Here is a 27,299-nt window from a genome sequence, read left to right as displayed (position 1 = left end):
TGTTGGTTTGTGTGAAAAGGTGAAGAAAAGTTTGAAGAGGAAAGTCTGTATGTTCACGTTTCTTCACATGAAGAATAACCCTTCCTTTCTTCTTTTCTTGTTCTTTTTTTTTGTATTATTCTGAATTCAAAGAGAAAAATAGATCAGAAAAAAGTGATTGGGCGGCGGGTATGAGCCCTCCTCATTTGCCAATATAAAGTTCCCACTTATAGAAGACATTTAGGGTTCCATATTTTAATTAAATCCAATAATCCCCTTTGGTCCAAAATGTGTGATCAAAAATGTAATTAATTAATAAAATAAAATCCAAATATATTTTTAATAAAAACAAATAAAACAAAATAATTATTTTTTATTTCTATTTAATTTTTCTAAATCATTTGATAAAAGAATAAAAATAAAAGGGATTAAAATGAATACAAATTGGGCGCCAAAGTGCCCGGAAAAATAAAATGAATGCACTACAATGATCAGCGTAAAATATAATTCTAGAAATGTACAAGTTTTGATCAAATTTTAAAGTAAAAATGCTCGGTTGAAAAGGCTTGGGCTGATCAAAATACAATCGAAAAAGTAGTCGAAAAAATAAAACGAGCATGCCAGGTAAACTACACAAACTGTAGATTAAACTTGGATCATGATCATCTAATCTCAAATCTATATCCATCTTCATTTTTTAGGTGGGTTCTAGATAGTTTAGCTTTTGGGGGAAAGATTTACATGAAATGGGAAATTAAGGTTTAGGTATTGTTGTTATGATCATGGAAATTGATATTGATACATGTTCTATTGATTGTTTCATGCTTGTTTTTTAGTTTTACGTTGTTGAATGTTATGTTGATATTATGTTGTTGTTATTGATATGTTGAATATATTATATGTGAATAAAGAAGAATCATGGTTGCATATATGTCTTGCTCTTGAGCTTATGGCTCATAATCATAAGAAGTTATGATGGTCTGTGAAAAATTGGATGGAACGACTAGACCAATCAATTGGCCATCCTAGGCAATCGATTGGTTCCCTTGTGTCTTGCCAAAATCACTTCTTTGATGATCCTAAGCCATTATAGGTGTATTATAACTTATATTATGATATGATATGTATACATTGAATTAACAATAATGGATTGAAATCCACGAAACGTGTGAGCTTTAACCTAGAATCTTGATTAGGTTAAATGTTAGGAAGATAACTTATGGTATGAAGATGAATTAGATGGTGATGCTTGGATGCGAAGGTACCTCGGTGTGTACCATGGACGAGTAGGCGTTTGATATGTGAATCAATAGGCGTTGTATGGAACATTTTTTGATGATATGAGAATTTGGTGAATATAATCACCTAGTGATTGATGAGTGCAAACACGGTGATGTTGGAACCTAATCACATATTCGAAAATAACCTTTGATCATGCACATCCCAATTGAGATACTTATATAAAGTAAAATTAGGATGTATGCACCAACGATTCGTGCCTCATAATGGAGTTGAGTCCCAACTATGAATTGAGTTCATAGAGAAGAGGTGGACCTCTAAGTGGGTTCGAGTCCCATATGAGGAAAGATACCCTAAGTGGGTTCAAGTCCAATATGGATGATGGTTCTTGAAGTGGGTTAGAGTCCCATGGAGAACCCGAATCCACATGAAGTTCAAATCATACAAACATATATGACTCGAGCCTTGCCCTAGACGTAGGTCTGGTTGGGGAAAGATGTTTTGTGACATTTTTCGGATAGTGATTTATTGAGTTATGTGAATTCAAGTTACATGTTTCCATAGAATGAGATTATCCTTTAGATACTTAAGTCTTTCTCTATTGTCTAAGTGTACACAAGTAGTATTTTATCGAGAAACTTAAGTTGAGGATTTGATATTAACCCTTTAGAGTCGAGTGGACCCATAAGTTAGAGAACCTATTAAGATTATTATCACACCCCATTATTATTGTTGCATGTGGTACTATGCAGGTGAAGGGAAATGGTAAGTTTTTCTGATGATGTTTAAGAGGTTTTTGATATGAAGATCCTTCCCTGTAGCTTGTGTATATATATGGATATTGTACATAGATCTTAGTTTTGTCTAGGCAACTTTGTATAGCATGTGTCATATTGTATATTATTATTTTAGATATGTATATATAATATTATCGATAAGCAGTTATGTGTATCAGTACCAAATTAACTTATATGTTGCAGTGTGCTTTCCATAGTCTTAACTATTCTTGGTAATATGACACATTTTTTTGTTAAGGTTGCTTCATTTGGGGGGGGGGGGGGGGGGGGGGGGGGGGGGGGGGGGGGGGGGGGGGGGGGGGGGGGGGGGGGGGGGGGGGTGGGGGGGGGGGGGTGGGGGGGGGGGGGGGGTGGGAGGGGGTGGGGGGGGGGGGGGTCTTATTCAACGAAAAAAATTCTTTATAATGTTTCTGGTTTAACTATGAAATATTTGTCTAATACTCGTTGAGAAAGTCAAATCAAGAGTGTTAAAGCCATTCGATTTCAATATCTTCAAATAAGATTGACTTTATTAAAATTATATGAATATTGTGATGATGTAGCAAAGACAAAGAGTGAGGGGGGACTTTGATTAATGCACTATAAAATTTTGAATTTTTGATTGGTATGGTTATTTGGTATGATATTTTATTTTCTATTAATATGGTGAGCAAAAAGTTGCAATTTTCTATTAATCAATTTTGGTGTATTAGTAAAAATTATTTTTAATATCTGAACGTATATTAATCAATTTCATTATTTTATTAATCAACTTTTTATATTTTATTAACCAATTTTATTTCATTATTTTAAAATTATTATTCACGATCATTGTTCATCGATACTGTTCACATACTGTTCATAAAAAATATTTTTTTTATTTCAAAATATAGTATTCACGGTATAAATACGATGAAAAATTTAGACAGAATATTTATTTAGTGTAACAAATGGGATAGGAATAACATAACCGAATTCAAATATATGGACATGTTTTAGAGGCCTATAGAGGACAACATAGTATATAAACACTCACAAACCACATACAATTAAGATGTACTTTTGGCTAACCAGATCCCACATGTCTATATCAAGGCAATAAATAGTATATAAGGCAGAAAAATCTTATCCATGTATAGTTCAAAGAATGACCAAAAATTTACATCATTAGACCACTTTACATTGTTTCATGATTCATATCCACAAAAATCAAAACCGAAATATCTCGACAAAAATTATTACGAGAAAATTTGATAGGACTTGATCCTATAAAAAGCAAAGCTAACCCGCCTAAACCCGGTTTTAAATCCGGGTAAAAATCCATGCAACCCGACTCCCGTATGAAAATATTTAGAAACTCCATAAAAAGGAATCATGAATTATAAACTCATCCATGTTCTCTTGTTCATAATCAAATTTTGTGAACTCCGGCACGTAAAACTCGCCACAAAAATCATCAAACCCCGGAAACATAGTGTAACCCGACCCGGTGTCTGAAAACAAATCACTAAACAATCCGTTATCCGTTATGTCACTCTCCGTTTGAACAGTAACATCGGAGAGAGCAGGAGATGGCAAATCCATAGGCAACAATGGAGTGATTGGTGTTCCCACCGAAGAAGACGGTGTTTGATCTGGAGTATTATCGGGTCGACACGAAAACTCAATACAGGGCTCAGAATTGGCAAAACGGGCGGCGGCGGCTTGAATCTCAGAATGGGTCATGGACCTTCGTCCGGCAATTTCCGGTGGATTATTTGGGAAATTAAACCTGGCACCACTGCCACGTAAGCAGAACATAGCCGCGTCAAATGCACGCGCCGCTTTTTCTGCGGAGTCATAAGAGCCTAACCATATTCTTTGACGGCTGTTTGGTAATCTAATTTCCGACACATATTTTCCCCACTTCCTCTTCCTCACTCCTCGGAACAATGAATCACTTCGTTCCGCCGCATGTTTCTCCACATTCGATTTCACCATATTGACAGTAGAAAGTTAATGTTGTTAGAAAGGTGTTTTTTTAAGAGGAATATGATCTGTATTGTAGTATGATGTTTTGGCTGCGTTTGATAGTTGAGTTTTGCGGCTGAAGATATATATATAGGTTGCATAAGTGAAGTGAGTGATGAAATTTGACTAGTTATGAAAGGTCAGCTCAGTTCGAATGCGTGTTTGATTGTACACGTGTGAGATGAGGAGAGAAGAGATGAAGCTCACTACGCGGCCAAGGAGACAAGAATTGCAAGATTTGGACCACCTTTACTTATTTTTATAATTATTAATGATGATAATAATAATCCACGTGAACATATCTATAAAGTGTAAAAGGGTTGGTTGATGAAGCTGATGGTATATTACGCTTTAAAATCATAAAAACGATAAGGTTGGATCACTCTCACTCTTCACTATATATATATATATATATATATATATATATATATAATTCTTATATATATATATATATATATATATATATATATATATATAATATATATATATATATATAGATATATATATATATAGATATATATTATATATGAGAGAGAGAGGAAGAGGAGATAGGAGAGAGAGAGATAGGAGAGCAGAGAGAGATACTATATTAGATATATAGAGGAGTAGAGAGAGAGGGAGAGAGAGAGAGAGAGAGAGAGAGAGAGAGAGAGAGAGAGAGAGAGAGAGAGAGAGAGAGAGAGAGAGAGAGAGAGAGAGAGAGAGAGAGAGAGAGAGATAGCGAGAGAAAGAGAGAGGAGAGAGAGAGCGAGAGCGAAGAGAGAAGAGAGAGAGAGAGAGAGAGAGAGAAGGATAGAGAGAGAGATCAACGAAGTTTATTTGAGCACATGAGTTCTTTGAGGACAAGTTGTCACGATAATCGAGTATGGTAGGGTTAACAGATCAAATAATTGGGTTGTCATCAAGCAATCAGATTCCGACTAGGACATCATATCTATTAATTGAAATCCGATCAGGATATTCGAATAAGCAAGGTGGAGTCGATCTCCTATAGAGCCGAGAATGGTCCAATTAGTAAAAATCAGATCCGATGACAAGGCCAATATGTCATTTGAAGGGTCATAAGAAACGATTACAAGGTGATACATTATGACAGAGAGTTATAATTAGTGAAAAGGAAGACGTTACATGACAATTATAAATGCGGCAAACGTTATTGATAGATGAATTTATGGAGGATATGGAGAGTCGAGCAAAATGGGAAGAGAAAAAGATGGAGACCTATAAATAGGAGGAAGTTTTGAGGATAAAGGATAAGCAAAACCGAGACAAACACACATTACAGACACCCTAACCATTCATTTTAGGCTCTCATTGACTTAGAACAAGGAAGTCAATCTTTTAGTGTTTTTAGCAAAAACATTTGACGCCCATCGTGGGGCCTCGGTAAAACTTGCCCAGGCTACACAAAACCATCATCAAACCCACGCATTTAAACTCTTTAAAACAGGAAAATCTGGCTTGTTGGTGGATTCGGTCTTCCAGTTGTTGCGTGCGACCTCCTTTATGACTCTGTTTGTGGCCAGTCATGAGGCAAAATTTTCAAAATTTGAAAGGGAATGTTCTAGGATGCGCCATCGTTTGGATCAAATGTCTCCCTTCTTGGGGGAGGTGAATCTGGTTGGGTCTCTCACGACTTTAGCCTTCCGTATGGCGTACTTAAGGGTTTTCTTAAAGAAAAGAAGTGAGGCTCCTAAAAGGCGGGGCTAATGCTAGAGGCTTCGTCTTCGAGCACTTAGGAAGTCACAATGAAGCTTGAATAAGAGAGAGAGATACCCATTCTAGAGAGGTGGGGGATTTTCGAGAGGAACTTGATGATTGAAAAAACAACTAATGGGCCTTTATAACAATAGTCTAGAAGATGTTACCTTCGGAAAAGTTGTACATCAATTAGAGTCACTTGACCTAATTCATTGTAATTTTCTATTACTATTATGTACATCAAATGATGTTATTTTTAGTGTTTATTGATTGTATTTAGCTTTCACGATGTTTATGTGTTGTTTTCCTTTCCCTAAGTGGGGATCAGAGAGACGTGGTCATAACTTTGCAATTATATTCTGATGAGTTTTCTACGTCATAGAGGATCGTCCTCGGGAAAGGGTAGGATCCTCGTCCCTGTCCCTGAGTTATGACTCAGATTGAGGTGGACGTTTCCAGACTCCACCGCCTACATCCTTGGAGTGACTAGTTCTGAAGAGGGGTGCACCAACTATGCAGAAATGCGTTTAATACTTCTCTTCTTTCGTATCATAAAAAGGGAGAAGGACAGAAAGCAAGCAACATAAATAATATAAGAATAATATTCTCATTCATAAATATGTGAATCTGTTACATGGAAACAGTAGGACAAGTAGATACTTAGTCCTTTTAGCTCTAATATCGTTTTAGTTTGGCGACGTTCCAAGTCGTTGGTACTTGTTTTCATGCGAGGGATTCCAAGACGTGGGCTCCTTTTCTCAGTGTTGGATATCACCCGCTAGGTTCCTTTCCAATTTTCTTCCAGTTCGCCATCCCGAGCATTTTCCCTTCCTATGTCAATTCTTTGCAGCACCAAGTCTCCTATTTGGGATTCTCTTGGTTGGACACACCAGTTGTACCTAAAGACCATGGTTTGCTTGATGGTGGTGCTGGTGAAGGTGGCTAGCATCCTTTTTTCATCTAAAAGATTGATCTCTTCTCTGATTGCTATGTTATATCACCTACTAGCAAAGGGTTAGTCGTCCTCCAACTCAGTTCTTCAATTTCCATTAGAATTGTACATGAGCTAGAATGGATTTTCTCATGTTGTCTACTAGAGAGTTGTACGTTAAGCTCACCGGAAGTGTGGAAATTCGCCTTTCTAGTTACCATTGGCCTTCTATAGTCTCCGCTTTAGGCCTATAACTAACACCTGATTGATCGCTTTGACTTGATCGTTCGTCTAAGGATGCTCTATCGACGTGAAGTTTTATTTGATCCTCAACTCCTCCAATAAGATTTTCATCCTTTCATTAATAAACTATATTCCATTATCTGTCAAAATTCCTTGGGGGGGGGGGGGGCTATCCTAGCCAATATGTTTCTCTTAAAGAATTTAGTACATTCATTGTCGTGATATTTTCCAATGCCTCTGCCTTGATCCACTTGGTAAAAATGTCAATGGCTATGATCAAGTTCTTGAGTTGCCCCCTGATCAGTGCATTTCGATGCATATTATTCTACTATTATACTTAGGCATTTCTCTAGTTTGTTTTAATAATTTTACTATTTTATTGTGTTTTTTGATTTAAGTTTATTTTTGTCTTTATTTTAATTTCATATTTTATTTTCAGCATTAACAGTTATTTGATATTTGTTCATTATGCATACCATAACTTGAGCTCCGAAAATCGGATTGACGCGTTCTAATTTGCGTTGGAAAGCTAATAGAAAGAGATACTAGTTTCATTTTGAAGTTGTTGTAATTGGAGTTTTCTTTCAATACCTGCTTGTTTAATCTATTTTCGTTTGCTATTTTCAATTTTAGCGGTTATTTAATACCTGTTCACTGTTCAGATCATAACTTGAGCTACAACTTTTGCATTGAAGCCAAAAGCAGATTCGGAGTGCAGAAGTCTCACATAATTCGTTGAACTTTCATACTTTAGGAAATAATTTCTTTTGGCCATTTGTTGGGCCGAATTTAGGTTTTTCGGCCCAATTTGAATTATAAGTGAAACCCTTATTTTGTTTAAAAGGAGAAGCCGCGGTACTGTAGCAAATTACACCTTATTCACGATAACTTTTTGCTTTGTGCGATCATGAAGAGGAACTAATCTTCTAGAGTCAATATGCTGTAACCGAATTTCCAAGGCTTTGAGGTTTTTATCCTATCAATTTAATTTCGTTCTCTTTAAATTCAATTCTATGAAAATTAATTTTCTTAATCTTTATTTTATGGAATGGTTTTGATTAAATTCATATGATTGCATTCCTAACTGTTGAACGCCGTTTTTGTCGCTTTGTCGTTAAATCGCGTTTGTAAATCGTATTTGCTTAATCACATCAATAAGCGGAATGTTTACCGCCACTTTTCTGAATACATCTAAAATCTCTCTCTCTCTCTCTCTCTCTCTCTCTCTCTGTATCCATCATCAGTCCTTTTATTTGTCAGTATTCTATGTGAGAAGGGAACTGGTGGCACATACTCCTTCTCTTTTTCTTTTTCAGTTTCTACCATAATAGAAGGTTCAGTTTCTATCACAACGGAATATGGTTCAGGTGTTACCTCAAGAATTTTTATTTTTTTTGGGCTGGTTCTGTTACCTTCCCGGATCTCAAGGAAATTGCACTCACATTAGCATTGGGGCCTTTTGGATTCACAAAATCAAGAGTGATGTCAAATATTATGTTTGGGATGATTCATATCTTTGGAAGTTTGGTAGTGATCGGGTAATTAGGAGATGTGTCTCCGACTATTAGATTGAATTTATTTTGCATCTTTCTCATGTTTCTCAAGTAGGGAGCACTTTGGTCCTCAAAGGACTACAAGAAAAGTCTTATACTCAAGTTTCTATTGGCCCACTATTTTTAAAGATACCTATGAGACCTATCGAACTTGTAAATAGTGCCAAATAACAGGTACATCCATTACTCGTAAGAGTGAAATGCCTCAGCAACCTATGCTTTTCTGTGAGGTATTTGATGTATGGGGAATCAACTTCATGGGCCCCTTTCCTATATCATTTGGTTTTCTCTATATTTTGCTTGTTGTTCATTGTGTTTCAAAGTGGGTGGAAGTTATCCCCACTAGGACTAATTATTCTAGAGTTGTTGCATATTTTGTCAGGTCTAATATTTTTTGCAAGTTTGGAATCCCCCGATCTATCATAAGTGACCCAAGCACTCATTTCTGTAACCGCACCATGGAAGCTTTGCTACGGAAGTATGGAGTTGTGCATAGAGTCTCTACCGTATATCACCCACAAACTAATGGGCAAGCTGAAATCTCAAACAGGGTGATCAAACAGGTTTTAGAGAAAATGATGCAACCAAACAGGAAGGACTAGAGTCGTCGTCTAGAAAACGCACTTTGGGCTCAAAGAACAACTTTTAAGACACCAATAGGGATGTTTCCCTATCGACTTTTTTTTGGTAAGGCATGTCGCCTTCCTGTAGAGATAGAACACCGTGCTTATTGGGCGGTAAAAAGTTGTAATTTGGAGATGCAACAAGCAGGTATTGAAAGAAAACTCCAATTACAACAACTTGAAGAACTTATGCTAGAGGCTTATGAGAGCTCTAGGATTTATAAAGACAAAACTAAGCACTTCCATGATAAGATGATTTCTAGGAAGGAATTCTCTGTGGGCCAACGGGTTTTACTGTTTAACTCCCGCCTTAAGCTTATGGTTGGGAAACTTCGACCCAAGTGAATTAGCCCTTTTGTTGTTACTAATGTTTTCCCTCATGGTGTAGTAGAAATAAAAAGTGCAGGTACTGACAAAACCTTTAAGGTCAATGGATAGCGCCTGAAGATATTCCATGAAAGTTTGGTGCCTGAAGATGCCCCCTTATAAGAGCTTTATTTGGAAAATCCCACCCACCCTACAACTTGACCAGGGAGAATCTTTTCCCTTTATCTCACTCTTATTTAATAATTATGTCCTTTCATTAAGGATAATGCATGTTTAAATGTGGGGAAGGGAGCCATTTATTTGTTTTGTTTTCTTTGTTTTGTTTTTAGTTTTTCTCTGTTTTGGTTTTTGTTTGCTTTCTTAAAATTAAATTGCATGCTATTTCCTTTGGTTTTTTAGTTACAATTATGAGTATTTTTCTTAGTTCTCTTGACTAATGTCTTGTGGTGTGATGTGAAAATTTTGTTGTGCATTTTTAGTATGATATGTAGGATTAAACTCTAAATTGTACATCATTTGTGGTAGATCAATTAACCTTGTGAGCATTTGTGGTACATCATTTGAGTCTTATATGGACAACATACAAAAATCCGTCTCTTTATTTCTTGTGTGATTCACTCATGTCTGTTAGTCTCTAGAGCTTGAATTGAGTATTGTTGATGCTGCTGTTTACTTGTGCACACTGATATGGTAAAGATAGTTTTGTTTTTTGTTTTTTTAGTCAGTTAGCCAAAAATCCAACTCTGAAATAATATCATCCCTTGTTTGAAACCCCCTTAAGCCTATTATCCTTTTTTTGTTTAAACCTCATTACAAACCGAGAAGTGAAAAACAATGTTATCACCATATTCAAAGGGTTGAAAGAGTCTTGTTTGGAGTTGCGTGGGGTTGAATAGTTATGTATGTAATATTTCAGAAGTTGGTAGAAAAAGAAAATAAAAAATAAAAAAAATGAAAAGAAATAGAAGGATGTATACATGTCAATACATACTCCTTATGAAAAGAAAAAAAGAAATAAAAAGAGAAAGGAGAATAAAAATATGAATGAAAAAAGTTACTATATAGTTGTTGAAGTGAATGAATCATTTTGTAAATTCAACTCTCGCAGTTTATTTGATATCTGTTCATTATGCAGACCATAACTTGGGCTATGCAAATCGAATTGACGCGTTCTAATATGCATTGGAAAGCTAATAGAAAGAGATACTAGTTTCATTTTGAAGTTAGAAGAAGATTCAGAGTGAAGAAGGGTCAAATAATTCTTTAGTCTTATATGTTTTAAAGACTCAATTCAAGTTCTAGAGACTAACAGACATGAGTGAATCACACAAGAAAGAAAGAGATGGGTTTTTGTATGTTATCCATATAAGGCTCAAAATCTCACAAGGTTAATTGATCTACCACAAATGATGTACAATTTAGAGTTTAGTCCTACCTATCATACTAAAAATGCACAGCAAAAGTTTCACATTACACCACAAGACTTTAGTCAAGAGAACTAAGAAAAATACTCATAATTGTAACTAAAAAACCAAAGGAAATAACATGCAATTTAATTTTAAGAAAGCAAACTAAAACCAAAACAGAGAAAAACTGAAAACAAAACAAATAAATGGTTCTCTCCCCCACACTTAAAACATGCATTGTCCTTAATGAAAGGACACAATTATTAAATAAGAGTGAGAGAAAAGGAAAAGATGCTCCCTGGTCAAGTTGCAGGGTATGTGGGATTTTCCAAAGAAAGATTTTATAAGGGTGCATCTCTAGGCACCAAACTTTCATGGAATATCTTCAGGCGCCATCCATTGACCTTAAAGGTTTTGTCAGTACCTGCACTTTTTATTTCTACTACACCATGAGGGAAAACATTAGTAACAACAAAAGGGCTAATCCACTTGGGTCGAAGTTTCCCAACCATAAGCTTAAGGCGGGAGTTAAACAGTAAAACCCGTTGGCCCACAGAGAATTCCTTCCTAGAAATCATCTTATCATGGAAGTGCTTAGTTTTGTCTTTATAAATCCTAGATCTCTCATAAGCCTCTAGCCTAAGTTCTTCAAGTTGTTGTAATTGGAGTTTTCTTTCAATACCTGCTTGTTTAATCTATTTTCGTTTGCTATTTTCAATTTTAGCGGTTATTTAATACATGTTTACTGTTCAGATCATAACTTGAGCTACGGGATGTTGTTTTGTGCGTTCTGACATCTATTGGAAATCTAAGATAAAGAGCTACAACTTTTGCATTGAAGCCAAAAGCAGATTTGGAGTGCAGAAGTCTCACATAATTCGTTGAACTTTCATACTTTAGGAAATAATTTCTTTTGGCCATTTGTTGGGCCGAATTTAGGTTTTTCGGCCCAATTTGAATTATAAGTGAAACCCTTATTTTGTTTAAAAGGAGAAGTCGCGGTACTGTAGCAAATTACACCTTATTCACGATAACTTTTTGCTTTGTGCGATCATGAAGAGGAACTAATCTTCTAGAGTCAATATGCTGTAACCGAATTTCCAAGGCTTTGAGGTTTTTATCCTATCAATTTAATTTCGTTATCTTTCAATTCTATTCTATGAAAATTCATTTTCGGAATGTTCATTTAATGGAATGGTTTTGATCAAATTCTTATGATTGCATTCCTAACTGTTGAACGCCGTTTTCGTCGCTTTGACGTTAAATCGTGTTTTCTTAATCACATCAATAAGCGGAAACTTTACCGCCATTTTTATGAACACATATAAAATCTCTCTCTCTCTCTCTCTCTCTCTCTTGTCTCCATCATCAGTCATTTTATTTTTAAGTATTTTATGTGGGAAGGGAACTGGTGGCACATACTCCTTCTCTTTTTCTTTTTCAATTTCTACCACAACAGAGGGTTCAGTTTCTATCACAACGGAAGATGGTTCAGGTGTTACCTCAAGATTTTTTTTATTTTTTTCTGGGGCTGGTTCTGTTACCTTTCTGGATCTCAAGGAAATTGTACTCACATTAGCATTAGGGCCTTTTAGATTCACAAACTCAAGAGTGATTCCAAATATTATGTTTGGGATGATCCATATCTTTGGAAGTTTGGTAGTGATCAGGTAATTAGGAGATGTGTCCCCGACTATGAGATTGAATCTATTTTGCATCTTTCTCATGCTTCTCAAGTAGGGAGCACTTTGGTCCTCAAAGGACTACAAGAAAAGTCTTAGACTCAGGTTTCTATTGGCCCACTATTTTTAAAGATGCCTATGAGACCTATCGAACTTGTAAAGAGTGCCAAATAGCAGGTACATCCATCACTCGTAAGAGTGAAATGCCTCATCAACCTACTTTTTTCGCTGAGGTATTTGATGTTTGGGGAATCAACCTCATGGGTCCCTTTCCTATATCATTTGGTTTTCTCTATATTTATCTTGATTTTCATTATGTTTAAAAGTAGGTGGAAGCTATCCCCACTAGGACTAATGATTATAGAGTTGTTGCAGATTTTGTCAGGTCCAATATTTTTTGCAGGTTCGGAATCCCCCGAGCTATCATAAGTGACCAATGCACTCATTCTGTAACCACACCATGGAAGCTTTGCTCCGGAAGTATGGAGTTGTGCATAGAGTCTCTATTGCATATCACCCATAAACTAATGGGGAAGCTGAGATCTCAAACAGGTTTTAGAGAAAATGGTGCAACCAAACAGGAAGGACTGGAGTCGTCGTCTAGAAGACGCACTTTGGGCTCAAAGAACAACTTTTAAGACACCAATAGGGATGTTTCCCAATCGACTTGTTCTTGGTAAGGCATGTCATCGTCCTATAGAGATAGAACAATGTGCTTATTGGGCGGTAAAAAGTTGTAATTTTGAAGATGCAACAACCAGGTATTGAAAGAAAACTCCAATTACAACAACTTGAAGAACTTAGGCTCGAGGCTTATGAGAGCTCTAGGATTTATAAAGAGAAAACTAAGCACTTCCATGATAAGATGATTTCTATGAAGGAATTCTCTGTGAGCCAACAGGTTTTACTTTTTAGCTCCCGCCTTAAGCTTATGGTTGGGAAACTTCGATCCAAGTGGATTGGCCCTTTTGTTGTTACTAATGTTTTCCCTCATGGCGCAGTAGAAATAAAAAGTGCAGATACTAACAAAACCTTTAAGGTCAATGGGCAGCGCTTGAAGATATTCCATGAAAGTTTGATGCCTAAAGATGCACCCTTAAAATAACTTTCCTTGGAAAACCCCACCTACCCTGCAACTTGACCAGGGAACACCTTTTCCCTTTCTCTCACTCTTATTCAATAATTGTGTCCTTTCATTTAGGACAATACATGTTTTAAGTGTGGGGGAGAGAAACATTTATATGTTTTATTTTCTTTATTTTGTTTTCAGTTTTTCTATGTTTTGGTTTTTGTTTGCTTTCTTAAAATTAAATTGCATGCTTTTTCCTTTGGTTTTTTAGTTACAATTATGAGTATTTTTCTTACTTTTCTTGATTAAAGTCTTGTGGTGTGATGTGAAAAATTTGTTGTGCATTCTTAGTATGATAGGCAGGACTAAACTCTAAATTATACATCATTTGTGGTAGATCAATTAACCTTGTGATATTTTGAGCCTTATATGGATAACATACAAAAATCCATCTCCTTTTTTCTTGTGTGATTCACTCATATTTGTGAGTCTCTAGAACTTGAATTGACTCTTATTGATGTTGTTGTTTACTTGTGCATACTGATATGATAAAAATAGTTTTGTTTTTTGTTTTTTTAGCCAGTTAGCAAAAAGCCAACCCTGAAATAATATCATCCCTTGTGTTGAAACCCCCTTAAGCCTATTATCCTTTTTTGTTTACAACTCATTACAAACTGAGAAGTGAAAAACAATGTTATCACCATATTCAAAGGGTTGAAAGAGTCTTGTTTGGAGTTGTGTGGGGTTGAATAATTATGGTTGTAAATTTTAGAAGTTGGTAGAAAAAGAAAAGAAAAATATAAAAAGAAAATAAAAAATAAAAAAAATGAATGGAAAAAAATAGAAGGATGAATACATGTCAATACATACTCCTTATGAAAAGAAAAAAACAAGAAATAAAAAGAGAAAGGAAAAGAAAAATATGAATGAAAAAAGTTATTATAAAGTTGTTGAAGTGAATGAAATATTTTGTAAATTCAACTCCCGCAGTTTCTTTCAAGTTCTTTTTTCTCTTTGAATTTTAGCCTAGTACCCCTTAGGATTCATCTCACCCTTACCTTGGCCAAATTACAACCAAATGATAGTCCTTTTGATCTTTGTGTGCATGTATTTCAATTATTGATGTTAGAGTTTTTTCAAGCTTATGGTAGTACTAACTTTCATTTGTGCTTTGAGTGTAAACAATTAATGTAAATACTTGAGAGTTGAGTGAATTATATACTGTGAGGATCTTATTATTGTTGATGTACTCTTTGGTAATCTATTTTCCTATCTGCTTTGAATGTCATAAAAAGTGGCTTACTAACACCATATTCTTGAAGCTTAGACTTAGAATTATGCTTGTACTTTGCATCTTGAAAACTTTTGGAAGTGCATGCTCTATTTTCTTTTCTTTTGTTTTGAAATTGTAATTTTGCTCGGAGTGCAAAAGTTTAAGTGTGGGGGAATTTGATCAGTGCATTTTGATACACATTCTTCTATAATTGTACTTAGGAATTTCTCTAGTTTTTTTTGATTATTTTACTATTTTATTATGTTTTTATATTTAAGTTCATGTTTGCCTTTTATCTATTTTCGTTTGCTATTTTTCAGTTTTAGCGGTTATTTGATACCTATTCACTGTTTGGATCATAACTTGAGCTACGGGACGTCGTTTTATGTCTTCTGACATGCGTTGGAAAGATAAGATAAAGAGCTACAACCTTTGTTCTGAATCCAAAAGTTGATTCGAAGTGAAGAAGTCTCACATAATTTGTTGAAGTTTCGTACTTTAGAAAATAATTTCTTTAGGGACATTTGTTGGGATGAATTTAGGTTTTCCGGCTCAGTTTGAATTATAAGTGCAACCCTTATTTTGTTTAAAAGGATAAGCCACAATACTGTAGCACTTTATTCACGATAACGTTTTGCTTTGTGCGATCATGAAGAGGAACTAATCTTCTAGAGTCAATCTGCTGTAACCGAATTTCTAAGACTTTGAGGTTTTTATCCTATCAATTTAATTTCGTTCTCTTTCAATTATATTCTATGAAAATTCATTTGCCTAATCTGTATTTTTTGGAATGGTTTTGATTAAATTCGTATGATTAGATTCCTAACTGTTGAACGCCGTTTTCATCGTTTTGTCGTTAAATCACGTTTGTAAATCGTGTTTGCTTAATTCACGATTGTATTAATCCGTTTGTTTAATTCGGAATATAGGAATATAAATATGTCATATATCTATTACGCTTGTCAATCAAAATTGAATCGAATAGAGATCGAAGCTTCTTAGGGAATTAGTAGGTAAAAACCAGTGATTAGCCGGAAACCGAAAATAGTAGATTGGCTTATTTTATAATCGCTTATTTTAATCACTTTTTTTGCTTTGTTTTCTAAATCGACCACTAAAACATAAATCCCCTCCCTAAATCGATTTCATTATGTTAACAATAATACAAGAATCCTTGCGATACGATACTCGAGTTTTCGCTTCCGCTAAACTACAGTTTTCTAATTACTCGTTTTGACCTGTGCACGACAGCGAATCAATTGATATTGTGATCGAACAGGGATAGATTCCGCTTAGGGAAGTGAAGTTGTAATAACCGATGATAGGTAGGAACCGAGTCAGTAGATCAACTTATTTTATAATCACTTTTCATAATTTCTTATCTTATAATCACCTATTCTTAATCGAAAATATAAACCCCACCAAATCGATTCTAGTAGGTTAATAATAATCCAAGAGTCCTTGCGATACGATACTCGAGTTTCACTTCCCTTTTTACTATGTTTTGTCTTAAACTTGTTTTGACCCGTGTGCGACAGCGGATCACCCCCACACAAGAGAAATGGGTACAAGGATGTTTAGTCCTCATTGCAGAAATGACCATGGCGACGTTAAAACATGTAGCTTTGTGGATGAGGCGTTAAAGATATCCCCATGCCACTAACATTGGTCGCACTTTTTCACATATTTTTTGGCATCTTGAACCATAGTCAACTAGGAATACCCTGGCCTTAGAATCTTTTCAGCCAATGCCCTGGCCCCGAGATGTTACTTAGTTATACCCTCGTGTACTTCTAAAAAGGGCGTAAACAGATTCCTCCATTCTTAAGAATTTCAACAATGGGGTAGATAAGCCTCTTTTATAGAAAGTTCCTCCAATCACAGTATACTTACAAATCCTTCTTTTCACCAGGTCAAGTTAACTATAATAGGTGATCAGTTTTGATGATAACAACACTTGAAGTCATGCAACTGCTGAAGATAGCTCAATCGATCAATGATGCACAAATGGTTGGTAAAGATATCCTCTTGAATCAAGCTAGACATCTGGTTTAAGTCAAAATTGTAGTCCAACGAATCTCAAGTGAAGACTTAGGCTCACCGATGGTTTAACATTTCAAACTCTTAAACGATGGTAGTCAACGTCAAGATATATTTTCCTAATAAAAAAGACTTAAGATTCTTGTGTGATGAAAAAGTAAAAAATATTGACGTCAAGACTTGAAGCTTCAGAGTGTGAAAAAGAGAACTTGTGAAAGCTTGTCTAATTGTATCTGACTGAGTGGCCAGTGTCTTGTAAAGACACAAGGGTATTTATGAAAACAATATGTATAAATCACACACACTAAAAATATTGAGAAGCCTTTCAGCTTTATAACTCACTATGTGTGAGGAATTCTATCCCTTGATAACTGCTTTAAGCCTTGTTCATTGTTTGGTTAAAAGTTAGTCCGAAACTTCATTTTCTTGTATAAGAGGCTTCATGAGCATAACTTTCTAAAATAATTCAAGCATAATGGAAACTCTCAAGAATAATTCGTGGGGACAAGTTTTGGTCTTATTGGTCAAATTTTTATAACTCTCCAATGTTATTTCTCATCCCTTATCTCTTTTTATTTTTCAGTTATTTTTCTTTATTGTTAATTCTCGTTGCATATATTCAACTATTTTATAAAATGATTTTAAAATATGATTTCTCAAATGATTTTTTAAACCAACATTTTTTAAACCTCCATAATTCACCTTTCTCTCTTGTGTATGGAGTTATATGTCTAACAATGCTAACTCTTTTTTCTCTAGGGCTTTTAACAAAATCTCTCTAGACACTATATGCTACGTCTTCTCCAAGTAAACAAAAATTATGTGCAAGTCATGTTAGTCAATCTGATACTGTTTCATCACATGTCCTAATATATAAACTAATTTTATTATCTACCTCACAAGCATAAAACCAATTTAATTCTCAGTAACAAGAGTATTTTGTCTTACTCTTCGCTCAACCATTTTTCCCATAACTTCATGTATGACTCATAAGTTTAATCCCTCTATAATTTGCATAAGTTTGTATATCCCCTGTAAGTTATAAAGTGTCTCTTCTCCATACATCTAAAATTTGCTTTGACATCATAATTTTGCTAAAGAATTTGGTGAGTCACTCAATACTTCTATCTCTAAAAATTTCCCACACATCAATATGTATGTTGTCTGGTTTAATTGTCTTACTATTACTCATCATTTTCAACACTTATTTTACTTTTTGTTTATGAATATGATAGTAGTAATTATAGTTTTGTTCTTTTTCTCTAATGTCGAGTATATTCAAGTTTGGTGAGATATCATAAAATTTATTAAATAAATATTAGAAATATGTCTTCCATTTATTCTTTATATCATTTTTTCTGAGCCTGATATATAAAATTTTCTATCTCTTCACTTATCCTATATATATATATATATATATATATATATATATATATATATATATATATATATATATATATATATATATATATATATATATATATATTATTGGAAGTCCTTAATAATTCAAATGCTTGATAGAAGCTTTAAAAAGCACTGCAGTGAAAACAACTTATTGGATAAGTTGTTTTGGAAATAAGTTGTTTTTGCAATTCTGTTTTTTTCTGTTATTCTTGGGCCTGCTTGTGGTTCCAATTTGTATCCTATAAATAGACATTGTATATCATAGTTGAAAGGTTAATGCCATATGATTCAATTCTCTCAATCTTTCTCTATTTCTCTATCTCTCTCTATTCACATTATCATCTTCATCTTTCCCAAACACACTGTTTTTCACCACTCCATTTCTGGTTTTTTCCAACATTTGGCATCAAGAGCCTTGGTTCTGATCCAATTCCGCTGCAATCATGTCCGTTTCAAACGATAAAATACCTACCAATCTTCCAATCCTTGACTCGAAAAACTATGACAAATGGGCGAAGCAAATGAAGATTTTGTTCGGCTATCAAGACGTTCTTGAGGTGATCAAAGATGGTGTTACGTCTCTCGTCGAAGGAGCTAAGGATGCTCAAAAGGCTACGTTCAAAGAAGAGAATAAGAAGGATTACAAAGCGCTGTTCTTGATCCATTCTTGTGTCGATGGTGACAACTTTGAAAAAGTAGGCGATTGCGATTCCGCAAAGCAAGCGTGGGAGGTTCTTGAGAAGGCTTATGCAGGGGCTGCCAAAGCCAAAGTGGTGAGGTTACAAACTCACAAGCGACAGTTCGAGTTAATGCAAATGGAGGACAAGGAGTCGATAAACGATTATGTGATGCGTATTACACGTGTGGTGAATCAAATCAAGTCGTGCTGGGAAACTACGGTAGAGCAGAATGTTGTGTCAAAGATCTTGCGTTCTTTAACGGCAAGATTCGACAACATTGTCATTGCGCTTGAAGAATCGAAGGATTTATCGTCTTTGTCGAAGGAGGAGCTTTAAAGCTCACTAGAAGCTCATGAACAACGAATGTATGAGAGGGGAAACGATAAAGCGAAGTCGGAAATAGCATTGCAAGTGCGACTTCGTGAGAAGAGTAAACGATCGGAGAGGAAAGGGAATCCGAGAGGGAAGTCCAATTTCCAGAATTTTGGTGGTAGAGATTCACAAAATTCAAAGGGGCAAAAAGGTGAGGGAAGCTCCAAGGAGGGTGATCAAGGAACCCACAAGCCATTCGACAAAAGTAACGTGAAGTGTTACAATTGTCAAAAGCTTGGGCATTTCGCAAAGTATTGCCACGCGAAACGAAGAGAAAATCGCGCGGATGAGGCGAAGTTTGCTAGGGAAGAAGCGAATGATGATAATATGCTTCTTGTGATGATCACGGAAGAGAATTATGGCATGAGAGAAGGGCTGGACAGCAGTGGCAGCAGTGCAGACAATTCTGCAGAAACGCGTTCGGAGAAAAACGCAATGGTAACGGTTCGAGATGGAATTCAAAGTAGCGATGAGTGGTACTTGGATTCTGGTTGTTCGACTCATATGACGGGAAGAAAGGATTGGTTTGTCAAGATCAATCAAGCCACGAAGAATAAAGTGAGATTTGCCGATGATACGACGTTATCCGCCGATGGCGTTGAAGATGTCTTGATCGTGAAGAAAGATGGTGGTCGTTCATTGATCAAGGATGTGCTGTACATTCCAGGAATCAAATGTAATCTTTTGAGCATTGGCCAACTACTCGAGAAAGATTACATTATTCGCATGGAAAACAAGGTATTGCGCGTTTTGGACCAAAAGGGAGTTTTGGTACATAAAGCACCGATGGCTGCCAATCGAACTTTCAAGATAGCATTGAAAGTAATGGAGCATCGATGTTTAGCTACAGCGGCAAGTCGTGAGGAGTGGTTGTGGCATTACCGTCTTGGTCATCTCAATTTTCGAGACCTCGACGCGTTGCATAGACATGGTATGGTGACCGGGCTGCCAAGAATCGTGGTTCCAACTGAGTTGTGTGTTGAATGTGTTCAAGGGAAGCAACACAAGAGTGTTTTCAGCAAGGATACAGGTCATGGGACCAAGCATCTTCTTGAGGTGGTGTATTCGGACGTGTGTGGGCCGATGCAAGTCAATTCGTATGGAGGTAACCGATACTTTGTCACGTTTATTGATGATTTCAGTAGGAAGCTGTGGATTTATCTAATCAAGAGGAAGGATGAGGTGTTTGATATGTTCAAACGATTTAAATCCATGGTTGAGTGACAAAGTAGTCACAAACTCAAAATTCTCAAAACCGATGGAGGAGGAGAATTTACTTCGAGGGAATTTGGGAGTTATTATGACGATGAGGATATTGTGCGTGAGGTTGTACCACCCTATACGCCTCAGCAAAATGGTGTTGCCGAGAGAAAAAATAGGACGATTATGAACATGGTGCGTAGCATGTTGAAAGCGAAAAATCTTCCGAAAGAGTTGTGGGGAGAAGCTGTTTCTACAGCTGCCTATTTGATAAACAGGTGTCTTACAAAGAAGCTGGACAAGGTTACTCCAGAAGAGGTATGGTGTGGACACAAGCCAAGTTTGAGTCACTTGCGTGTTTTCGGTTCGGTAGCGTTTCGACATATTCCGGGTCAGATTCGAAAGAAATTAGATGACAAGGGTGAAATGATGTTGCTGGTTGGCTATCATCCTACTAGAGGCTACAAGTTGTTTGATATGAGTAACAAGAAGATTGTGATAAGTCGAGATGTGATCGTGGACGAGTTTCGGCAGTTTGACAGCAAAAAATCTGCCATATCAGTTCAGGAAATCGATTTGCCTCAAGATGAAATCGATTTCATGCAGGAAAATCAGCATTTTGGAGCTGCTGGAACTGGTTCTGGTGAGGTTAAAATCGATTTGCCTCAAGGTGAAGTCGATTTCATGCAGGAAAATTTGAATTCTCAGCCTGCTGAAGGTACTGTACAACAACCTTTTGTAACCGAAACAGGTGAATCAAGTAGACGACCAACAAGGCAAAGAGGATTGCCTCAAAGACTCTGTGATTGTGAATTATTCCGAGATAACGAGATCAACAATGAGAGTGATCTTATTCACTTCGCTCTAATGGTCGAATCCGAACCGGTGAATACGGAGGAGGCATTAAGCGATCCAAAGTGGATGTGTGCGATGAAAGAAGAACTGAATTCGATTGAGAAGAACAGTACTTGGATGTTGGTTGATTTACCGAAAGGTAAAAAGGCGATAGGTGTGAAGTGGGTCTACAAAGTGAAAGCGAATCCGAAAGGCGAGATAATCAAGCATAAAGCTCGATTAGTAGAGAAGGGATTTTTGCAAAAGGAAGGGATAAACTTCGATGAAGTGTTTGCTCCAGTTGCAAGGCATGAAACCATTCGGTTAGTTGTTGCGATGGCAAATAACAACAGTTGGCCGTTGTATCAAATAGACGTCAAATATGCGTTTTTGAATGGTCCACTTGATGAGGAGGTATATGTGAGACAGCCACCTGGTTTTGTGATCAAAAATCAAGAGGCAAAGGTCTATAAGTTGAGGAAGGCACTCTATGGTTTGAAACAAGCTCCAAGAGCTTGGAACAAACGCATAGATGAATTTCTTAGCGATGTTGGTTTCAAGAAATGCGTATCCGAACATGGAGTTTATGTGAAACCGATTGCAAGTGAGGGGAGTAATCATTCTTTGTCTTTATATGGATGATTTGTTGATTACCCGCAACTGTGAAAAGAACATTTCAAAGTTCAAAGGAGAGCTTATGAAGGAATTTGAAATGAGTGATCTTGGTATCATAAAATACTTCTTAGGCATAGAGTTCCAAAGGACAAAATTGGGACTGCTCATGCACCAAAGAAGGTATGCCATGGAAATTCTGAAGAGGTGTGATATGGAGCATTGCAATGCTGCCACAACACCAGCCGAGACACGGTTACAGCTGTCCAAGAGTGAAGAAGAACAAGATGTGGATCCTACTCAATACCGGAGATTGATAGGATCATTGCGTTACTTGTACAATACGCGGCCAGATTTGGCGTTTAGTGTCGGTATTGCGAGTAGATTCATGGAGAGGCCGAAGGTATCACACTTGGCAGCAGTTAAGAGGATCCTTAGATATGTGAAAGGTACTCTTGGTTGTGGAATTTTGTTTCCGGCAAGCAACATGGGCAGAAGTTGTGAGTTAATCGGATACACCGATTCCAATTGGTGCGGAGATAAGGATGATCGGAAGTCTATGGCGGGGTATCTCTTTATGTTCGGTAAGGCACCAATCTCTTGGTGTTCCAAAAAGGAACCAATTGTAGCCCTCTCTTCTTGCGAGGCCGAGTATATAGCAGCGTCGATGTGTGCATGTCAAGCTGTGTGGCTGGTGAATCTATGTAAGGAGTTGGACAGCAGTAGAAATGAGGTTGTTTTGCTACTTGTGGACAACATTTCAGCGATAAACCTTGCTAAGAATCCCATAGCACATGGGAGGAGCAAGCATATTGAAATGCGATTCCACTATTTGAGAGAATTGGTGAGCTCCGGACAGTTGCGTTTAGGGTACTGCAGAAGCGAAGAACAAGTCGCGGACTTGTTAACGAAAGGCGTGACAAGTGATGTGTTCAAGAGACTTGTGAAGAAGTTGAGCATGATGAGTGTGGAGCATTTGAATTAAGGTGGTGTATTGGAAGTCCTTAATAATTCAAATGCTTGATAGAAGCTTTAAAAAGCACTGCAGTGAAAACAACTTATTGGATAAGTTGTTTTGAAAATAAGCTGTTTTTGCAATTCTGTTTTTTCTATTATTCTTGGGCCTGTTTGTGGTTCCAATTTGTACCCTATAAATAGACATTGTATGTCATAGTTGAAAGGTTAATGCCATATGATTCAATTCTCTCAATCTTTCTCTATTTCTCTATCTCTCTCTATTCATATTATCATCTTCATCTTTTCCAAACACACTGTTTTTCACCACTCCATTTCTGATTTTTTTCAATATATATATATATATATATATATATATATATATATATATATATATATATATATATATATATATATATATATATATATATATATATATATATATATATATATATATATATATATATATATATATATATATATATATATATAATTTTCTATCTCTTCACTTTAATAAATGATAGAAATATGTCTTCCACTTAATCTATATACATTTTTGATAATATATTTTGATAAATTTAAATATATGAATACCGAAATGAGAAAGTTTTAATTTAATTTAATTTTATAAATTCTAAATACTAACTCAAATTCAAATATATTGACATGTATTAACCGAGCTAAATGCCCGTTTGCATATGTAATTTGAAGACATAATTAAGAGGCCTACAGAAAGCAACAATATGTAAAAACCCTCACAAATCAAATACAATTAAGATGTAGTTTTGGATAACCCATGTCTATATCGTCAAGGCAATAAATAGTATCTAAGGGAGAAAAATCTTTTCCATTTATAGTTCAAAGAATGGCAGAAAATTTACATCATTAAACTTTACATCGTTTCATGGTTCATATCCACAAAAATCAAAACCGAAATATCTCAGCAAAAGTTATGACAAGAAAATTTGATAGGACTTGATCCTATAAAAAGCAAAGTTAACCCGCCTAAACCCGGTTTTGAATCCGGGTAAAAATCCATGCAACCCGACCCGTATGAAAATATTTAGAAACTCCATAAAAAGGAATCGTGAATTATAAATTCATCCATGTTTTCTTCTTCATAATCAAAATTTGTGAACTCCGGCACGTAAAACTCGCCACAAAAATCATCAAACCCCGGAAACATAGTGTAACCCGACCCAGTGTCTGAAAACAAATCACTAAACAACCCGTTATCCATTATGTCGCTCTCTGTTTGAACAGTAACATCGGAGAGAGCAGGAGATGGCAAATCCATAGGCAACAATGGTGTGATTGGTGTTCCCACCGAAGAAGATGGTGTTTGATCTGGAGTATTATCGGGTCGACCCGAATACTCATTACAGGGCTCCGAATTGGCAAAATGGGCGGCGGCTGCTTGAATCTCAGAATGGGTCATGCACCTTCCTCCGGCAATATCAGGAATATTAGTCGGGAAATTAAACCTGGCACCACTGCCACGTAAGCAGAACATAGCCGCGTCAAATGCACGCGCCGCTTTTTCTGCGGAGTCATAAGAGCCTAACCATATTCTTTGACGGCTGTTTGGTAATCTAATTTCCGACACGTATTTTCCCCACTTCCTCTTCCTCACTCCTCGGAACAATGAATCACTTCGTTCCGCCGCAGGTTTCTCCACATTCGTTTTCACCATATTGACACTGTAGAAAGTTATTATACACACACTTTAAACGCTGTTACAATTTTAGTGTTGTTTGTGTTAGAATTGAAAGTTGTTTTTTTTAAGAGGAGAATGGTCTGTGTTGTAGAATGATGTTTTGGCTGCGTTTGATAGTTGAGTTTTGCGGCTGAAGGTATATATAGGTGGTGGATAAGTAAAGCGAGTGATGAAATTTGACAAATTATGAAGAGTCAACTCAGTTCGAATGCGTGTTTGATTGTACACGTGTGCGATGAGGAGGGTAGTGAAGAAGTTCACTACGCGGCCATGGAGACATGAATCGCAAGATTTGGACCACGTTTACTTATTTTTATATTATTATATGATGATAATAATAATTATCCACTTGAACATATCTATAAAGTGTAAAAGGGTTGGTTGATGATGGCATGTGCATATTTAGCTATAAATCAGAAAAACGACAGAATTGGATCACTCTCACCTTTCACTGAATTATAACTTGACACACATGTGCCTCAGAATTTGGATGTGATCAGGGCCTTACTTAAATTTTTTGAAGGTCCGGTCCTAATTTTTAAAATTAGGTCATAAAAAATTCTAAAACTATTTCTTTTTTCTTTTTTTTTCGTTTCCTTCTACTTGTGAAAAGAGGGAGAAAGAAAAATGTATCATTAGAAAAAGAATAACATAGCCACAATTCACATTTAGTTTTGATACGGGATAGGTATTCGATTTTACGGTATACAACTCTAAAAAATTAAGATATGAGGTGTAATTATGATTGAAAAAAAAAAGTTAAAACTAAAAATTAATTCAGTTTTAAAAAATAAATCTAATTACTTTTTATTTTTAACAAAAAATTACTATTTTTAATTTAGCAGTCCTACTTCTTCCTTGAATAGGTGTGTTAACATATTATTAGTAATTTGGAGTTTATAATTCTTATACTATTGTTAGAATCACTATTGTTAAAATCTAACAAAATTATCTTTAGTCTACCACTTATAGATTTCATATTATTTATTCATTTATAAATTAGTAAACCAATTTATAGTTTTTAGTAGAATAATAGGTTTATTCCTAGGCACCTTTCATTTTTTTAAATATATTTTTTAGGTATATATTTTTTTTTTGGAACTGAGGCCTATTAGAATCTCGGGCCATGTGCAACAACACTTGTTGCACTTGCTTATAATTGGCTCTGGATGTTAGTTTTCGATGTTAGAGAGTGAAAGATGTACATGCAAGGTTAACACTACAACACTTAAGTCAGTATGTGAGTGAGAAATAGAGTATTTAAATTGTGTTCGAATTGTTATCTGAAATAACGTCATCGGTATATATAGAGGACTTGAATAACTAACTTGCTAACTAGCTGTCGTGAGATGCGGAGGGCCATTGGGTGCTTTGGAGAGATGGATCCTCTATTTTTAGCTTACTTAAGGTACAATAGTCAGAAGAACATTCTAGGGGCTTCAATATGTCCTCGAACTAGATCTAGAGTGTTGCGCATGGAGGCGACCAAATTGGAAAAGAATCATGCTAGGATAAGATTATTCTGAGGAGTTCTTTCTATGTGGATGTCAGACCTTTGGGGATAGGCCGGATTGTCGAGGGTATGGTCAGCCCATAACATTTTCCCTCCTAAACCCCTACGTTTAAGGAATAAGTTCGAGGGTTTAAAGGATTCTCACACATCGGTAATTGGCTATACCTTTTTTACTTCAACCACTTTGTGATTTCAAATATCTTTTAGGGGAGTGATTATGATCGTTCTAGTGAACTAGAGCACTCAAATATTACATGCAAGGGAAGTGACTGATAAGACACCTTTCGCTTAGTAAGACCAGTTCATAAATCCGGTAAGAACTAAAGTCACCTTTAATCTAGGTTTTTCTTCCCTCTTGCTTTCAAAACGTTTTGTCTTTCATCATCCTCCAAAGTGTCTTTTCTTTTTTCTTAAACTCGTTGTCGTGCTATGGCGAAGAGACCTCGAAACACTTTGAAAAAGAATACGATAAACCCATCCTCGCCATGGAAAGGCTCTGTATTTTCTTCAACCGTCTCAATTTTTACCAAAGAGGGGAACTTAGATAGGGCCTATTTGATATTGGCAAACTGTCGCTTATGGGGCTTACCATTCCTGATGATGAGGATATGATTTGCGACGAGTATAATAATTGCACTATCCCTCTCTACGGGTATCTATTTTCGTCTCTAAGGGTCTGTTTTCCCTTTACTACTTTCGAAGAGGGTGTCCTCAATTATTTGATGGTGGCTCCCTTTCAACTTCATTCCACCAGTTGGGTGTACGTTAAAGCGTATCAGAATTAGTGTAAGTATCGAAAGAGAAAGTCTTCTACCGTTTTATTCTTCCACCTATTCGATGCGATCAGAGTACTCCTACCTGGCCAATGGGATGGAGTCTGGTGAGGCTAATGATATGGATTTTCGATGCTTTCCCTGAGCCACCCTCTTTCGTGGATTGATTCTTTTTGGTTACCTCCTTCACCCTAAGGCTCATGTAACTGTCTGTATAGTCGAGTCGGAGGTGGGGAGTAAATGTAAACTGTTGTTTCTCAGTGTTGGTCGGCACATCACTTTCTCTTAGAAAATGACTCCTATGTTTATAAAGAAAGTGACTTTACTGATGAGGATTCTTATCAAAAGGGGAAAGTTGTTAGATTTTGTAAACCGTTTGGGTAACATT

General features: G+C 36.1%; 2 protein-coding genes across 2 annotated transcripts; both read right to left on the bottom strand.

Annotated features, from left to right (window-relative positions):
• Positions 1-3,104: 3,104 nt before the first annotated feature.
• LOC127136131 (ethylene-responsive transcription factor ERF017) lies at positions 3,105-4,169 on the bottom strand. The gene has a single exon (XM_051062730.1). It carries the CDS (start codon positions 3,972-3,974, stop codon positions 3,345-3,347), a length of 630 nt encoding a protein of 209 aa, XP_050918687.1. The 5' UTR covers positions 3,975-4,169; the 3' UTR covers positions 3,105-3,344.
• On the bottom strand, positions 3,105-24,754 carry LOC127136124 (ethylene-responsive transcription factor ERF017). Its single transcript, XM_051062723.1, has 2 exons — positions 23,958-24,754; positions 3,105-3,327 (listed from the first exon to the last, which is right to left on the bottom strand). Exon 1 carries the CDS (start codon positions 24,599-24,601, stop codon positions 23,972-23,974), a length of 630 nt encoding a protein of 209 aa, XP_050918680.1. The 5' UTR covers positions 24,602-24,754; the 3' UTR covers positions 3,105-3,327; positions 23,958-23,971.
• Positions 24,755-27,299: the final 2,545 nt, after the last annotated feature.

The sequence above is a fragment of the Lathyrus oleraceus genome, chromosome 1 (assembly GCF_024323335.1).
Source record: "Lathyrus oleraceus cultivar Zhongwan6 chromosome 1, CAAS_Psat_ZW6_1.0, whole genome shotgun sequence".
In the NCBI taxonomy this organism is placed as follows: Eukaryota; Viridiplantae; Streptophyta; class Magnoliopsida; order Fabales; family Fabaceae; genus Lathyrus; species Lathyrus oleraceus.
This window is presented reverse-complemented; position numbering and strand designations above follow the sequence as displayed.

What these genes read in the sequence shown, in the direction of transcription:
- LOC127136124 (XM_051062723.1), bottom strand. Translation starts at nt 24,601, where the DNA reads ATGGTGAAAACGAATGTGGAGAAACCTGCGGCGGAACGAAGTGATTCA.
- LOC127136131 (XM_051062730.1), bottom strand. Translation starts at nt 3,974, where the DNA reads ATGGTGAAATCGAATGTGGAGAAACATGCGGCGGAACGAAGTGATTCA.